The 17,527-nt window shown below is 55.5% G+C and overlaps 1 protein-coding gene and 1 long non-coding RNA gene across 4 annotated transcripts; one reads left to right on the top strand and one right to left on the bottom strand.

Moving 5' to 3' along the window:
• Positions 1-2,257: 2,257 nt before the first annotated feature.
• LOC132655168 (uncharacterized) lies at positions 2,258-3,968 on the top strand. The gene is made up of 3 exons (XR_009592838.1): positions 2,258-2,397; positions 2,914-2,993; positions 3,871-3,968. It is a non-coding gene; the product is annotated as an uncharacterized LOC132655168 (long non-coding RNA).
• Wfikkn2 (WAP, follistatin/kazal, immunoglobulin, kunitz and netrin domain containing 2) lies at positions 3,815-16,465 on the bottom strand. 3 transcript variants are annotated; one of them, XM_021643123.2, is made up of 3 exons: positions 15,163-16,465; positions 14,403-14,599; positions 3,815-6,682 (listed from the first exon to the last, which is right to left on the bottom strand). In XM_021643123.2, the coding sequence occupies exon 3, from the start codon at positions 6,611-6,613 to the stop codon at positions 5,162-5,164; it is 1,452 nt and encodes a 483-aa protein (XP_021498798.1). In that variant the 5' UTR covers positions 6,614-6,682; positions 14,403-14,599; positions 15,163-16,465; the 3' UTR covers positions 3,815-5,161. The 3 variants fall into 3 exon arrangements, with proteins under 3 accessions (XP_021498798.1, XP_021498797.1, XP_060242928.1); XM_021643122.2 differs by lacking the exons at positions 14,403-14,599; positions 15,163-16,465 and adding an exon at positions 9,067-9,494; XM_060386945.1 differs by lacking the exons at positions 14,403-14,599; positions 15,163-16,465 and adding an exon at positions 6,917-9,038.
• Between the last annotated feature and the right edge of the window lie 1,062 nt (positions 16,466-17,527).

Raw genomic sequence — 17,527 nt, 5'->3', positions numbered from 1 at the left:
ACCTGCCTGCCAACGCTCTTCCTTGGGAGGTGCCCCTGCAAGCTCACTCTGCCTCCTGACGCAACCTGAGAGAGCAGTGTCACTTGACCTCAGGGCATATTCCAGAATGAGGGCACAGCCAAGAATAGGACCCAGGAGCCCTGGCACCGTCCTGCCGGCATTACTCACACATTCCCTAGAGAGGAGGAGAAGGGAGCCCTGGGCTCCTTGGGGAGGTAGGAGAAGAAAATAGAGCGACGTGAGGAAGAAATGGCTCAGCCTGCCTCAGGATCTGAAGAAACACAGTTGCTCAAGGCAGGAACGCTGCCCAGTGAGGACGCAGAAAGAAGCGAATGCTGGTGTTCGGTGACTTTCTCCTCCTCATGAGCTCCATTTGTGTGTGTGTGTGTGTGTGTGTGTGTGTGTGTGTGTGTGTGTGCAGAGCCTGGGTGTTCCTGGAGACCCTGGCCATTTCTCTGATTTGGATCCCTCCTTTGAGAGAGGCCAGACTTGAAGAGGCTGAGGCAGCTTAGGTTCAGCAGGGGCTTCCCCCAAGGAGCTGCCTCCTCAGGGATGAGGAGGTAGAAGGCTGACGTCCACTTCAGGAATCTAGGCCGTGACTGCTGTTGTGTGTGTGATGGATGTCTGTCACGTGTCCAGGATGTAAACAGCTCTGGGATGATGCGCCTGCGGCTGACCTCCTGGAGCCCGACTCTGCCCAGGTGTCTGGGTTCTAGACTGGACTCCTCATGGCCCATCCCTGTGTGTGTAAGGGTGGTGCAGAAACAGCGTAACACAAGCAGGCGTAGTTCTCAGCAGCAGTACACAACCCTTGGCTTAGCCGTTTGGCAGCTGTGCGATCCTGCAAGTTTTTTTTTTTTTTCCGTGTGTGCACGTGTGTGCCCATGTGAGCACGAAGGTGTGCTTTGCCAGTCCCCGCCCATGTGGAGACCAAAGGTTGGTGTCAGGTGTCCTCCTTTGTCACTTCCCAACTATTTCATTTGTTTGTTTGTTTGTTGTATGCATGTTGGGGGGAGCATGTGCCCTAGAGTATATTTGTGTATGTGTGTACGTGTGCATGTGTGTATGTATGTGTGTGTGTCGTATTTGTACTGAGACATATCCCAGTCCCTCTTGCTTTATTTTCCTTTTGTTCTACCTTTGTTTCTGAGGTGGAGCTTTGCTAAGAAGCCTAGACTGGCCTTGAACTTGAACTCCTCCTGCCTCCTCTGGCTCCCAAGTGCTGAAACTGTAGCCCTGTGCTCTGGCGCATGGCTAAGTAAATGTCTCATTATCCATTATCCTCACCTTATTTTTTCCCACCTACAGAACGTCCTTGCGCCTCGTGCGGTCTCCGGGTGGACCACAGGAGCAGGCGCGCATGCGCACGGTGCTGCGGCCGCCCTGTAAGCTCTGTCGGTCGGAAGTTACACAATGGGGCAGTCGAGCACATAGCTGAAAGAAACAGCCACAAGCCTGTGTGTTAGCACTGTCCCCTGCTCCTGCTTAGGTTTTTGTCCTAGCACTTGAATGGCTTTCTGGCGCCGCTGTCCAGAGGGTGACATCAGACTAGGGAGCAGCTGGCCAGACAATGGAGCAGAGTGTCCTAGGAGGCGGGGGGTTCAGGAAGAGGGAGGAAAGAGGGTAAACAAAGCCACAGTGCCTTGCTGAGGGGCGGTGGGGATGGTTCTGGTTCAGCGTCAGCCAAGCGTGAACAGATGAGAAGGGAGGAAGAGGCCTGGAGAGCAGGCTGGTGGTGAGGAGAGCCGTGTAGCCTTGGGAAGGCAAGGAGTGAGCCCCATCACAATCAGGAGAGCGTGACCCTGGCCTAGCTGCAGGTGGCCTTGGGTTCCTGGTGTCCCGGAGTGGGATTGAGGCCAGGTCTACCAGACTGAGCCAGGGGACCACCACAGGCTGGTCACCCTGCTTTGGGAACTCAGGTCAGCCTAGCCTGAGAACCTGCTCATGGTCGGCCATTGCATAAGGCTCAGGAGAGCAAAGATGAGAAGAGAAGGCGGCATTTCTAGAGAAAAATCAATCTCACACGGCAGGTCAGAGATTTCCATACTTTCTCAGTCACTCATCCCCTAGGTACTCATAGCTTCTGAACCCCAAATCAGCCTGTGTAAGAGGGCTCATTTCCTACATCAAATGTGATGATCAAGAGCCTGCCAAGGCCCAAGGCCCAGAACGATGAGGTAAAGTGTTAAGTCCATGTTTGCACAGGGAGCTCCAGAGGGTAAAAGGGCCAGGCCAGGCCAGGCTGTAGTTCTTACAAAGGTAATGGGGTTGAATGCCAAGTCTCCCTAAGTGCTGTGACTGTCTAGGCTTCATAGTGGAACAAGCCTGTGATCTCAGCACTTGAGAGACTAGGACAGGAGAATGAGGAGTTTGAGTCCAATCCAGAGTAAGTCTGAGGTGAGTGTGAGCTATGCCGAGAGACTGTCTTAAAGCAAATTCGGGGCTGAGGAAATGGCTTAGTGGTGAACACTCGCCTCATAATCATGAGGACCTGAGTTCGAATGCCCAGGTGTCGGGTAGCACGTGTCTGTAACGAGGTGGACAAACTCCGGCTAGTGTGGTGTTTGTAGGAGCAAGTCAAGGCAGAAGGGGAGGACAGACACCCGAGGCTGTCCACCGATGGCCGTGCACGAACTGTGCCTGCATTCACACACATGAACATACGTGTGAGTGTGCGCAAACACACACATGAGCGTGTCTGTACACGCACAACAACAAACCAGCCACATGATGTTTCACCTAAGCAGTGTCCTTACTGCTCTTTGTGCGGCTAGGCGTGAAGAGGTTCAGAGAGGAAGTCGGTGGCGGAGGCTGGATTCAGGTCCTGACGAGCCCTCGTCTCGTGGGCTAGGTGGTTTCTGCGCTGTCAGCCCGGCAGCGTGGGTAGGTCCCCTGAATTTTCCTCTCTTCCAGCCGATTAGGACAGCAACCTGCACCTAACCATGGGATCCAGACTCTGCTTTGCATAAGTGAACTGACGTGGCAGGTAACAGGTATGGCTGGGGAGTAGACGCTTGCCCGTGGGCTCTGAGACAATTTGTTGGACTCTGTGGCCTAGAAGCGGGTTCAGCCAATGTCCCCAGGCCGCTAAGGACAGAGTGAGGTGACAGCCCTCACCCTCCCTGGACACCTGACCAGGTTGGGAAACAACCATGACTCAGGCCATCCTGATGGCTAAGTCTCTTGCTTTTTGTCCTTTAGTGATGGTGTCGAGTTCCCGCCCCTGCCCTCTTCCTCTCTTAGGAAACAGAAGCTCCTCACGCCTTCTTCAAGTCAAAGGGGCTGGGCTGGGCTAGGCCTGGCCTGGATTCCTCCTTTGGGTATGGCGTTGGGAACCCCAGGAACTTCTGGAGAGAGGTGCCTCTGTTGAGGGCTCCACACGCCTGACTGGTTCTGGGGAACAGCAGTAAGCCTCTCTGGGACCAAATGCACTGCTACCAGCATTGTCAGGACCCAGTAGGCTCCCTGAGGACATTGGAGACCAAGCCTCACCCTGATGTCTCTAGAAGTTACAGCTGAGCATCTGCCCGCCCTACTCCCGTTTCTCCCATCTTTCCACATAGACTCCACAGTGTCAGGGGCAGGATCTTATCTATGACCCTGATCCCCCGCCACCTGTAACTGTGGAAAAGTCACTCTGCCATCTTGGCGTTCTCCTGCTTGCTTCATAAACTCTGCTGAGCACGGCTGAGGAGCCAGCCTCCTATCTCACGGGGAAACCTGAAAATCTACTGTGTCCCTCCACTGCCCAAATATGGTGCCAATGACGTGATCACAGCCCCTTCCCCACCTTCCCAAAAATACCACATGCGTAGAGAAGTTGGCACTGTGAACTTTTATTGAGTATCGTCCTCCTTGTATTAATTTCAGGAAGACATGGGCATCCCACAATGCCTCCTTTGGACGGATGTGGACACAATGAAGGGCTGAAGAGGGAACAGGGCAGATGCAGAGAAGACAGAGGGGCCCCCAGTCCTCTACCCAGTGCCTGTGTAGCTGGGATCAGAAGAAACAGCTTCTCTCAGAGCTGCTGTCTCCATAAGCACTCCCTCCCAAGCCCCCACCTAAATAGAGCCTCCTTCCTGACCCACGCAGGTGCCCGTACTCACCGCCAGATGGCATCATTCTCCCCGATCCACCTCCGCTCTGATCCCTAGGCTGTGCCCTCTCCCTCCTGCCTTTTGTCTTTATTTCTCTTGCTACAAAAACAGATCCTGGGACATCTCCAAGGAAGCCCATGGCACATGAAAAGCACACCATCCATCATATGGACATGCCTGCTGCCAATCACCCACTGGCCCCCGGGGCAGCCTGGGATCAGGACTTTGCCTTTTTTGGCTCTGCCAGTAGATCAGTAACAGCTGTCTATGGTTCCAGGGTCCGGCACCCAGGAAGTATTCACTGAGCTGAAATGAACAGAAGCAAACCAACAAACCAATGCAGCTAAGGAAAGAGAACATGGATTCTGCTGTTGACCCCACCAAAGGCAGCTGTCCCTGCACCCTCCATTAGGGTTCTCGCCTGGGTTGGACAGTGCTTAATGTGAGGCAGTCTCTGACTGCAGTGAGGAGGGAGGCAGTGGGGTAGTTGTCTTAAGCAATCCTCAGGCTCCCGAATACCTGCTGTGCAAGCTAAACCATTTAACAATGCAGACGCCATCTCCTCCTGACCCCTGGCTAGGAGTCTGGGCAGAGAGGCATGGGTCAGCAAAGGGTTAAACTACCTGAGGGGACCACCCATGGGAAATAACTTACACGTTTCTTCTCTTCCCTTTGCCCACCCTCCTCCTCCCACCAGCTAAAAAAGATATGGACCTTTTAGCCAGACGTGGTGGTTTTACTCCCATCCCTCTGGAGGCAGAGGCAGGCAGATCTCTGTGAGTTCAAGGCCAGCCTGGTCTACAGAGTGAGTCCAGGACAGCCAGGGCTACATAGAGAAACCCTGTCTCAGAGAAAAAAAGGAAAGAAAGAAAAAGATATGGACCTTTTATTGAGCCCAAAGAATAGAGGTGGTTTTAAGACTCTGGTGGCTTTCTTCCCACAAGTGAGCTGATGTCTCTCCCCTAGCCAAGGCCATCTCATCTGATCTTGGCCCAGTGGCTGACTGACTGAGGGCAGGGGTTGGGGCAGAGGAGGGTCAGGGTAGACGGGCCGGGCCAGCTTCATTGCAAGCCCAGGAAGTCCTTGAGGACATCACAGGTTTTCTTGTGCATGACCTCACGCAGCTTCCTGACCCGCCGCGTGCTGGATGCCCCCACAAAGCTGTCGGGTCTCAGCATGGCCATGCCACCCTCCACCTCTCCCATGATGATGAGGGGCGCCTCGCTCACGGTCACGTTGGGGCAAGGGCAGGCCCAGTCTACGTGAAGCAGAGTGACTTCCAGCGGCTCCCGGCCCAGAAACTTGAGGCCCATCTTCTCGTCCTTGAGGACCTCATCCACCATCACCAGGGCACGGCCCGAGTCAGGCTCTTCAGTCAGCTCCGAGACCCTGCCCAGGATGACGAAGTCGCTCCAACAGAAGCTGGTGACAAGCTTTTGCCGTGGCTTGCAGGCCCGACAGTGCTGATTGCCCCTTGGGAAGGGGCACGACTCCTCACAGGCCTCACGGCTTTCAAAGTTGTTGCCATTGCCCTCACAGCCGCCGTAGACGAAGGACTGGCAAAGGCCTGTCTGGCTGTTGTAGGCCCAGCGTGGCACATAGGCTTTGCAGGGCCCCTGGAGGGCGGGCAGGCTGCACGTGGCCAGAGGCCCGCTCATACAGGCCAGCATGCAGGCCTCGTAGGTCTCAAAGTGGTTGAGATTGCGATGGCAGTGGCCAAAGGTGAAAGTGAGGCAGTTGTTAGCCTGGGCATCGAAGTGCCAGCGCGTCTGCTCCTCTCCGCAGTCCTCACTGTCTGGGGGTTTCAGGCACTCGGTTGCCGGGAAGGCCGTGCCGTTGAGACTGCTCTCCGAGGTGGCCCTGGCCTGACCCCCCCTGACCACCGACAGCGGGAAGTCGGCCCGCAGGACCCCGGCAGCGTTCCGAGCTGTGCAGGTGTAGATGCCGGCATCCTGCAGCTGGGCATTGTAGATGACCAGCTGGGCAATGTTGGTGACCACCACGTTGCCACGCACGTGGTTGGGCCTCATGACCACGTTCTCTCGGTCCTCCAGCTGTTTCTCCCAGGTTAGCTCTGGCCGGGGCCGGCCCACCACGTCACAGAGGAAACTCACGGTCTCGCCCACGGTGACGGACTGATGGACAGGGTGGTTGAGCAGGGCCGGGGCTGCCAGGTCCAGCCCCAGGGTCTCCGGAGGGGCTGTGGTGGGATGCGCAGTGGTCTCGGGGGGTGGAGGGCTGGTGTTGGGCCAGGTGAAGTGATAGCGGCAGGTGACCACCGCCAGCGTGATGCCCTTGGAGCAGGCCTCGGCGTCCATGTAGCAGCGGTTGTAGTAAGTGAGGCCGTCAGAGGCGCAGGTGAAGCTGGGCTCCTTCTCGCAGCGGTCTTTGCATTTGCACACGGGCTGTCCGTCCCAGATGTCACACTCAGAGCCCTGCTGCAGACACATGAAGTGGTCACACGTGGCCTCCTTGGGCATGCCCACGGGGCCCTTCTTCCCTTTCACATCCATGTAGCGGGCCGCCACGCAGCTCTTGGTCCCACACACGTTGGGGCAGCATTTCTCGTAGGTCTCACATTCCTGCAAGAGCCAGAGGAGGAGGAGAGAGAGAGTTCTGAAGACAGGGGAAGCAGGAACAGAGGCCTACACCTCCCCCAGGGGCTGTGACGTGAGGCCCTACGCTTGTGCATACACGGGCACTTAAGGTAGATAAGAACTCACGTAGACCCAGCACCTACTATCTGTCAGGCTTCTGGCCAGCCCTCAGCCTACTGCTCTCTTCCAAGCCCAGAGGGACACATCCACCACTCTCACCTTCTACACGGTCATCTAAAGCGCGGAGAGGTTGAGCGACTTGCCCACGGTCCCAAGGCTGGGAAGTATAGGAAGAGATGGGCCACGGACCTCTCACAGGATATGTCGTCACTACCACTTTCAAAACGCGAATGTAGGCAGAGAGGTGATACTCGAGCCACAGAGATGAGAGACAACGGAAAAGGGCGTAGGCCCTCCTAAGTGGGATGCTGAAATGGGACGCCGTACGGTCACCCAGACGAAGCACAGGCTTACAGAGCGAGGCTGACCTTTTGTCTTTCTCCCACGGGGGTAAAGGATGTGTTGGCTAACTTGAGGAGGTCGCACCTTTGAACCCATGTTCGAGGCTAGCCACCCCCTTCTCCCCTCACCCCCACCCGGGAGACAGCAACACACGCTGAATCCAGGATGTCAGAGACCTCTGTGACAAAAAAAAAAAAAAAGAGTCCCCGTGTGGTATCAGTAAAGCCTTGCCAGCTTTGTAATCCCCCTCTGACTTCTGCTGAGTCGTGGAAGGCTTTACTCTAATTCCTCTAAATTAGCACATGCCACCGGAGCCGACGCAAACCCTGGATGGCGTGTGGCGCCTCGCACAGCGTCCCGCCGTGTGCGGCCGGCTGGGTGGCTAATCCTCCACCAGGTAGTGATTGTGTGACTTGGTCCCCGCCACCCTGGCCTCTCTTCCTTCTCACTTTGATGCCGGCCTTTTTGACATTCCACACGAGCTAAGAGGGGGGAAAGTCCCCCACTCGGCTGTGTGGAGCCGGCTCGTTTACTGTTCTCCCCCATTGGGCGCAGAATAAGGACTTTGTTTTGAAACTCTCGCTTGGCGTAGGCTTCTGGGCCACAACGGGGGAAGCCTGGGGACGGGATGGGTCACATCCAGAGCTGAGCTTCAAGGGAGAGAGATCTTGAGAATGGAGGGTGGACAGGGACATAGTGACCTGTGGCCAGGAAAACCTGCTCTTTGGCCTGATGGTTATCCCGGTCCAGTGTGGCCCAGAGGTTCAGGAGTGGCTAGACACCCAGGAGCCAGAGCCCTTGGAGACCAGGGGAAAGAGTGCCTGAGGAGATACTTAGAACACTCTCTAAGGAGTTACGATGTATCCATAGGTTTCCTGGGTCCTTAGCCTTACCCAGACATTCAAAGCCAGCTAGGATGCCGCTGTCCCTAAAATCCCACCCGACTTCAAACTAGTCAGCATCGGTGCAAAAGAATCTCCAAAGGCAAGCCATCTGATGGCCTCTGCTCTAGGGATGGGAGAATTGCCCCTCCCCCCTGGTCATTCTTCCTCAACGCCACCACTGTGTACACCTGTCTTGAGAGGCCTGAGAAATTGTCCCCAGGGAACTCGAGGCAGCAGCCCCTCTCTCCGAGGGGAGCCCCATACTTTCTTGCACAGTCAGCTAAGTTCCAGAAGTACCAGGGTCTCCCACGTTCTTTAGTGATGCCTAACCCAGACCCAAAGCCCTGGGAGACTCAGGGCCACCCTCAGAGATGGCCAGACAGGGAAGGGCCATACCCAGGTACTATGGTAAACCTGTGTGGGCTTTTCTCCAAGCACACCAGGATGGCCCTTGGAAGAACCCACCCGGCAGCCAGGGAAGAACTATCTGGAAGTGGCCCTCGCCTGCTGCAGTGGCCACAAGGGAGGAGTGTATGGGAGCACTGCAGAGCTGTGGGAACTCAGCTCATTTCTCTCCCGGGACACTAGTACAGACTGGCTCCCGCTCTGTCTGTCCAGCAGCCTCGTGGCTGCTGCATGTCTGAGTCCAAACCTGGCGAAGGGCCGAGAAGCTGGGCGAAGCTACCGGCAGCCACGGTGCCCCACAGAAAGGCTTCCACGCTAACCTGCCGCTCTCCTTCTGAGTGTCCATTCTCTCACCTGCGACTGGGCAGCTGGACGTCCACCACACCAGATGTGTCTTCCCAATGTGCCCACATCAGCCCTCGCCAGCACAAAGAGCAATGGCCCGAGATGGATTTGGACACGATACCCTCTCCTTCTGGGCCTTAGCAGCAATAGGCAGGCGTCGGGCCCTGTTTGCCTCTAGGCTGGCAGGACCTGTGTCCCTGCGTGGCCCTGGGGGCACGGCAGAGCTCTCGCACCATCACAGACCCTGCCTTGGGTTTCAGGAGTCACACTCACCTGGTCAGCTTCACACTCTCGCTTGCAGGTGCTCTGGGCGTCCACCCAGAGGTTGGGGTTCATGTCGTTGGGGCAGATGCCCGCATGGGAATAGCGGATGGGTGGCAGGGCTAGGCCTCCCAGGGGCATCCCCGGGAGCAGCAGCAAGAGCAGCCCCCAGCGGAACCAGGACCGATGATACCCCGGAGCCCACATGGTGCCGTCTGCAGCGGCGAGGGGGGGCTCCCCTGTGATGACACCAAGGGCTGAGGCCCAACCAGGGCCCTCTCCTCCAGGGCTGGCAACACCTGCCCTCTGCAGCCCAGCAAGCCTCCTCCTCGCCGAGGCCCGCTTGCTGGCTTCGGCCCCGCTGTGACTGACTCCACCAAGTGCAGCCTGCTGGGCTGCGAGGCTCCAGATAAAAGAAAGGTCTTTGGAAGGAAACTCCGTCCCCCCCACCCCACCCCACCCCACCCCACCCCACCCCCGGTGCGCAGGGAGAGGAACACAGCAGAGGCTCGAGCCTGGATTTATATCCTGGGCGCACCACCCGAGTGGGAGCGAGCTAACTCGCTGCCTGTCAGAGGCAGGCTGCCGGCGCCTCTGTCCTGTGGCTGGTCACAGACGTGTTGCAGAGCGGGGGTGGGGGGGAGGCTGGAAGCAGTTTAGGCAGCGGTCTCTGGCACGGTGGGACACCTGCTTGTTTTTGACTCCAGGAGGCCTTTAACCCCTTCCAGGGACAGAAACGGCATGTGCTTTGGGGGGGTAGGAGGGGGGAGCTGGCCCCAGGACACGCACGCTCACTGGGAAGCAGGTTTCCCTTTTCCCCACCTCCTTGAGGCCAGGCCCCCTCCTCCCCTTCAGCCACCTCTCCAGAACACACAATCGCTTGTTACAGAGGAAGGGACCTGAGCGGCTGTGTTTGCGTCGCCCCGGCTCGATGGTACATCTGAGAGCAAATGACGTGGAAAAACAAGTTCACGGCCATTCAAGGGCGGGCCCCTGAGCAGCCAGCGCTGTGCTCTGTAAGCCGACTCCCACCCCGGGGAAGCAGGTCCCCTTGTGGGGGGCAGGCACACGGGCAGGGCCACATTTCTGTTACAGGTTCCGGGCAGTCCATGTCTTGAGTTCCAACCTCGGTGAATTCCCCCAAAAATCATTCCAAAGAGACAAACCAGATACCAGATATGGTCTGGTTCCCCCGGGCTGCTGGGTCGGATCACATTCCTCGCTCCTCTCTCTACACACTTGTGGAGTCCAAGAAACTGGTGTGCAGCTCCAGTGTCCCACGCCTCTGCTCCACCACCACCGAGCTGCCCTCACCGTAGCCATAGCGGGGGTTGGGGCCCCCTGCTCGGTGGGCCCCGGGGTGCCAGGCGCTACGGACAAGTGGTTCTACTTCTTTCCACCACACAGAGGGAAAGGCTTCCGGTGGAAGAACCAGGGTCCTCGGAAGCACCAACCTTATCGATTGCTCCTTCTGTGCGCCGGGTTTTCTATGACATCATTTCGTTTAATCCTCACAGCAAACCGTACGCCCAGCTTGGACTCGCTCGAAGGGCGCACAGCGAGCCTAAAGCAACTCACCCTGGGTCACACGTTAATATAGGAGGCAGAACTTGCTGGGGGGGTAGGGATTTTTGAAGCCACCCCTCCCCCATCCATCTGCTGGAACTACTGTCAAGGTACAGCCCAGTCTGGTTGTTTTTTTGTTGTTGTTGTTGTTTTTTTAACAGAACTGGTTAAGAAGTTTTCAGAAGTCAGGGGCTATGTTTCATGGAAGGCCTAGGAAGACAGCCCGTAAGTGGCAAGGAGGTTCCAAGCAATTTCTGACCCAGTAGGTTGATTATTAGATGCTTACAGTGATGGGGAGACTAAAGCCTGAAAAATAGAGGTGTTTCTCAAGGATAAACCGGCAAGGATTGAGGAGGGAGGATGGACTGAGCTGCCGTGGAGGAGAACAGGGAAGTGGCCTGAAGGGGGACTCAAGGCCCCCAGCTGCAATCTTGATATACTTGGACAAGCACAGCCCCCCATTCAAGTGGACTGTAAAAATTACCTGCAATTCCACCTCTGACAGCTTCTCCCCCTCCCTAGCTTGGTGAGATGCTGGCTTTTCCTCCTCTGAGCCAATTCCTTCCCATTGCATGGGTCTGAGATCCAGTCTTCTCTGTCAATGTCAAAGTGCTAATGAAGGGTGTCGGGTCTTGATCTGCTAAGTTACCAGAACAAACCTCCCTCGGAGGAGGCCATTTCCAGTAATGAAGCCAGACAGCGGGTGATGCCGGTTGCTTTGAATTCCCTGTAATTTCATAAGCCATGTCCCTGCTGCTTGCTCGAAGCAGGAGCCTCTACGCAGCCCTGCCCTGGCTGCAGCTGGCTCAGCTCCCTGCCACACCACAAAAGGAAACAGACGGTGGCACTTTCCTAAGAGGCACTTAAAGAACGTGTCACAAGCCATTATGCGGGGACAAGCGTCTGGAGGGAGGATCCGGGGTGGCGGGGGGCGGGGGGTCTGATTGGCCATGAGAGGGTTCGGGGGAGATGGGGGAAATGATAGAGACGTGTCTACCCGGCCCCCATTTTCAGGGTCGGTGGGAAAAGGTGACGCTCCTTGCAGCCCCGGGAGTTGTCTGTTCAAGAAAGTCAGGCTTGGCTTGCCAAGTAGTCCCCCGGCCAGGAAAACCGTGGCGGGGCCCTCCCTTGCTACGTGACCCACGCTAGGACTCACTGTACCACACTGCCCGGCGAGCTTTCCACCCCTGCCAAGGCCTCCCTGTCTCTGCCTTTCCCCTGAAGCTTGCTTCTAAGCAATTCTCAAATCCCACCTCCACCCCCCAAGCCTCTCTGTGACTCCCTCACACCCAAGGAAGGGGGTTCCGGCCACCCAGTCCCACTCTGCACCCAGTTCCTCACTAGGGGTGGATGTTGGGCTAAGCTGCCAGGGAGAGGCCTGGCCTCTGGGTGTCTCGTTGCTGACATCACTCTCTCCCAAGGATGGGGGGGGGTTCTCAACCACGCAATCACACCGAGTGCGAGAGGCGAAGAGTGAGCACTGGGCTCTGATCTGTGCTGGAAGAACCCCTTCCACCACTCTGCCCCTCATGCTCTTCGGGGTGAGCTCGGAACCCACTCAGAGGCACTGAGGCTCAGAGGCTGGCAGGAGGCCACCCTCACTCTGTCAGTGAACTCTGGGTGATCCTTGAACTTAGGTTCACCCTGTGTGTGTCCTGAGCCCGTGGGATCTTGACAGGACAACACAGCTGACACTATCACCCAAATTAGCCAACCCCACCTCAGCGGCACCTCACACTGCTGCGGGAGACCCAAAGACCCAGATGCCCAACACACAAGCCAGTATGGGTTCTGCACACACAGAGATCCACAATGGTGCGTTCACAGTCTGCACCCGGAAAACAAGCATGCCTAAACGATAAGCCCAGAGAATATGGGGTTGAGGAGGTGGTCCTCGCCCTGCTTGGGGTTGATGTTACAAGGATGAGAGTGGGTGGGGCTGGAGACTGAGCAGCAGTCTGCAAGAGCAGAGAAGACAGCATCCTACACCTCTCACAGTGAGGCCTGGCTCAGAGCGCTGGCCTCCCCGGCCAATCCGCTCCCCTTTGTGGGGCCCAGGCTCCAGGAAGGGGAGATGAGGGTAACTTAGCAGCTTTAGGAGTGGAGGGGGGAAGCAGACTGACTCCTTTAGAAAGACAACCCCAGCAAAGAGAGCAGCGGGCCGGCCTCCTCCTCCGTGGCTAGTCCCTAGGTAGGGCGTCCAGTGGAAAGCCAGGCCAAGGCAGCCCTCAGGCCCTGTGTTTGGAAGCATCTGGGGAGCATGAATGGGGATGCAGAGGAGACGCTGTCCTCCATGAGGTGTTTAGATGGACGGACGGGCCAGGCCACCTCAGCGAAAGGCTCATTACCCAGCTGGGGACCCCCTGCCTGAGTGGCCTCGGGCCTGGCTTACATTACAAGGCTACATGAGCACTTCCCTCCAAGTGAGGCTGCACAGAGCCTTGGAATAATTATGGGGCCTCAGCAGATGGTGGAGGCGGATGGGGGAGGCCTTCAGCTGGGGGACACGTGACCCACCAGCATCTGTGTGGAACAGGACCTGGGAGCGTCCAGACTGAGCTGATGGTGGTAGGGGGTTGGCACTGAGTCAAGATTAGGAATTATGGGCTCTGGGAGGGGTGGGGTACAGTCCAGGGAGGGCCTAGGCTTGTTGTCAGAGACCCTGGACACTGGGAGGTTCAGCGTGTATCCTGAAGCACAGAGCCACACCCCAGGCGCAGGGCTGGGTGCCTTTGAGAACTCGCAAGTCCTGGAGGGTTTCAGATCAGGTCCTGCCCCTCTGTGGTTCCCGGGCTGAGTAGCCAATCAGGCTTTGCACTCACACCGCTCAAGGGAGGACCACCTCTACTTCCCCACCGCAGGCCCCTTCAGCTCCCTCCTCTGTGATCTATGTCCTGATTCCTCTAGATCTGCCCTGGTGGGAATCGGCTTCAAAAAGCCCCGTGAAGCCCTCAGCCAAGACAAACACGGGCAGGCAGGCCCGAAGGTGTCTGCTCCTGAGTCTGTTCTGCCTGAGGAAGTTGAGTTCCAGCTTTCCCATGCCTCTAGGGTCAGGAGGAACACCGCACGAGGAGCCTGGCCTCCCTCCCACCCCCGTGTCCATTTTTAAAGTTCTCCTGGACCGTCATGTCCTATGATTCCCCACTCCTGTCTGCCACATTCCTGCTTCTCGTTCATGGAGATGGCCTCAGGCCTGGGGGGCGGGGGCAGCACTCCATGAACTCCAGCAAAGCGGCTCATCTTCTAAAGCCATCTGCACCCCAGAAATGCCTCTCATTATCAGTGCACCCTGTTTTGTCTGCACCTGCATGAGTACATGGTGTGAAGGGGGAGGGCAGGACGAGAAAACACACACTCACTCATGCGCGCACACACGCGCACACACACACCACACACACACACACACACACACACACACACACACACACACAGCTATGGAGGCATGATTCTGGATTAACAACAATCCCTGCAGGTTGAGGATGAGGGCAAAGCATTAGGCCTGAACCACCAGGAATTGTCTCGGATTAGTTAGCGCCACCGTTCTCTCCCTCACCCACCTGAGCAGCCATGCTTCCACTCAGCTCTTTCAAAGCACTCCACACCACCTCTCAGAGCTCTTCCCCTCCAGCCTTGCACAGACCTTGTTCTCTAGCAGGGACGCTCATCTCCCAGACAGCAGTTTTCTGACCCATGCCAGAAAGGCCCAGGACCTAATCCCCAAGGACCAGGGAAGCTACCTCCTGACTTCAGGTTTATAAACAATAAAGCAAAACCAAGCTTACAAAGCTCACAAGGCCACATGTTCAGCGGAGTTGGGCTGAAGGGTGACCCTCAAAGGTCCCAATCGCAGAGCCTGGAAACGTAACCGTATCTGGGGAAAAGGTCTTTCTAGACGTTGAGGATCTTGCGATGAGATCATTCTGGATGGTCTGGGAGGAAACTACACCCGATGTCTGCCCAGGTTGTCTGCCCAGGAGATCTGGAACACAGGAGACAGAGACGAAACCACCACAAACTTGAGGGAACCACAGCCAGTGTTGGAGAGGCGAAGAGCTGACACCCAGAGAGTCAGAGGGAGCAGGAACCTGAGGAATTTTGACTTGGGCTCTCCAGCCTGTTGAACTGTGTGAGGTGGGGTCTGTACCAGCAGGTATGTGGTCCATTGTTACAGCAGCCACACAAAGCAGACAGGGCCCTTTCCGGTGCTAGTTAAATGACCCGCCCCTTCTCAGTCTCTCCAGGTTCTCCTCAGCGAATTGCTCTAACAGGCTCCTATTCTCTCAGCTTCTATTTTCATTCAGCCAGGTGCCGTACCGTCATTAATAATAGAAGGGACACAAACTCCAAAGCAAGCTTCAGCTACCCATTTGAAACACCAGTAAATAATTAGGTCCTCGTCTGCAGATGGCTCCGATTGCTAACTCCAGCCCGGCACGTGCACCATTACTCTGCACGCTTCTGCTGGTGGCATGGCCAGCACTGTGTCTTCAGTTCACATTTCTGTCCCGTCAGTCCCTCCCTCTCCTCTTTCCTCCTGTGTACCTGGAGTCCATGTGCTTTCTTGAATGTCTGAGACATTCTGCCTCGCCTGCAGATGTCCTCCAAATCGAGTCTGCCGCAAATGACGTCAGGATCTGAAGTGGAGCCCTCGCCGTCTTCTAGTTTGGGGATGATTTTGCTAGATGTAAAATTGAAGACCCTGTCTGGATAGTTTCACCAGCCCCCTTTCCACCCCAACTCTGCTTTGCTTTCCTGACTGCCTCTTTTTCAGGGTCTCTCTCTCTCTCTATGCAGTCCAGGCTGACCCAGAACTTGTGACTTTTCTGCCTCAGCTTTTTATTCTATTTTATATTTTGAGACAGGTTCTTTCTGTGTAGCCACCCTGGCTGTCCTGGAACTTACTATGTAGGGCAGGCTGGCTTCGAACTCACAGAGATCTGTCCACCTCTGCCTCTGGGGAGCTGGGATTAAAGGTGTGTGCCACCACGCCCAGATTCTACCTCAGCTTCTTCAGTGCTGGGTGTGCACCACCACGCCTAGCCAAGAGTGGCTCACTCTTGCTCTTGCGTTCTCTCTCTCCCCCCTTCTCTCTCTGTTTACACAAGGTCTCTCTGTAAAGCCCAGGCTGATCTGGAATCCTCTGTGTAGCTAAGGATTACAGGCGTGAACCACTTCACATGGTTTAGGGCTCTTTCTGAATGCTATGATCATATTGATTTATTCTTTAATGGGAACTGATGGTCAGGATGTTGTTTTTTTTTTTTTTTAAATTATTATTGTGTGCCAGTGCATGTGTGCACACAATGCTTATGTGACCGTGCCTGCCATGGCACATATGTGGAAGTCTGAGAGCCAACTCTCTCCTATTTTTCTTTTGGTTTTTCGATACAGAGTTTCTCTGTGTAGCAGAGCCCTGGCTAGCCTCCCTCGGATTCACAGAGATAAGCCTGCCTCTGCTTCCCCGGTGCTGGCATCAAAGGTGTGTGCATGTTTCAAGCTGGCCATGACTGGCTCACGCCTATCATCCCAGCACTTTGGAGCCCGAGGCAGGAGAACTGCTATGAGTTTGAGGCCATTCTGGCCTACATAAGGGAATTCTAGGGCTACGTGAACTACACAGGGAGAACCAATCTCAAACCACCCTCCCAACTCTAAAAGGGAGGGAGGAAGAGAAATGTGGTTTTCACGGTGACTCAGTGAATGCATTCATGTCCACAGCTGTAGCAGAAGTTTTACACAAGCTGGGCAAGGGGTGTTAATCCTAGCGCTGGGGAGGCAGAGGCAGGCAGATCTCTATGGGTCTGAGGTCAAACTGCTCTACATACTGAGTTCCAGGTCAGATAGTCAAGGCTACATTAAGACAACACACACACACACACACACACACACAAACACAAACAACCAAACAAAAAAGTTTTACGCATGATAGATTTTTGAATGTCCCAAAACGTGAAGACCACTTGTTCATTTTTTTGTTGTTGTGTCCATCAGAGGGCTCAGTGTTGCAAGATACAAGACGAACACATGAACTATTTGAAGTTGACTTTAAAGAGCATGGATGGGCAACATGGCGGATCCACCAGAGCCTGATGACCCGAGTTCAGTCCCCAGAACTTACACGAAGATGCAAGGAGAGAACTGACTCCTAAAAGCTTCCTTTGGCCTCCACACACACACTATGGTGGTTTGAATAGGAATGGCCTCCATAGACTCGTGTGTTTGAACGCTTGGCCAAAAGGAGCGGCACTATGAGGAGGTGTGGCCTTGTTGGAGTAGGCGTGGCCTTGCTGGAAGGAGTGTGTCTCTGTGGAGGAGGGCTCTGAGGTCGCCTGTGCTCAAGCTACACCCAGTGTGGCACACAGTCTCCTTCTGCTGCCTGCTGGCAAGATGTAGAACTCTCCGCTCCTCCAGCACCATGTCTGCCTGCCGCCCACCATGATAATAATGGACTAAACCTCTGGCACTGGAAGCCAGTCCAAATTAAATGTTTTCCTGTGTAAGAGTTGCCACGGTCATGGTGCCTCTTCACAGCAATGAAACCCTGACTGAGACAGACACCATGGCATGTGCTTACCCACCCACACACCATGACACATGAAATAGGAAGAAAGGAAGAAAAAAAATCTTAAAAAAAAAATAAATTAAACAGCAAACACAATCACATTAAACATTAAACAACAAATGCTAAGCTGAGACTGGCCGTGCATCCCTGTAATCTCAGCACTTGGGAGGTGATGGCTGGAGACTCAGAAGCTCAAGCTCACCCTCAGCTACACAGCGATTCAAGAGATCAGCTGAGACTACATGAGAGCCTGTCTCTAAAGAGAGAGAGAGAGAGACCCTTGGATGCTATAATTTGGATGTGGTTTGTCCTCAAAGGTTCTGTTTAGGAGAGTTGGTGCTAGTG

The sequence above is a fragment of the Meriones unguiculatus genome, chromosome 7 (genome assembly GCF_030254825.1).
Source record: "Meriones unguiculatus strain TT.TT164.6M chromosome 7, Bangor_MerUng_6.1, whole genome shotgun sequence".
Lineage (NCBI taxonomy): Eukaryota > Metazoa > Chordata > Mammalia > Rodentia > Muridae > Meriones > Meriones unguiculatus.
Note: the sequence above shows the minus strand (reverse complement) of the source record. Positions and strands in the feature narration are given on the sequence as shown.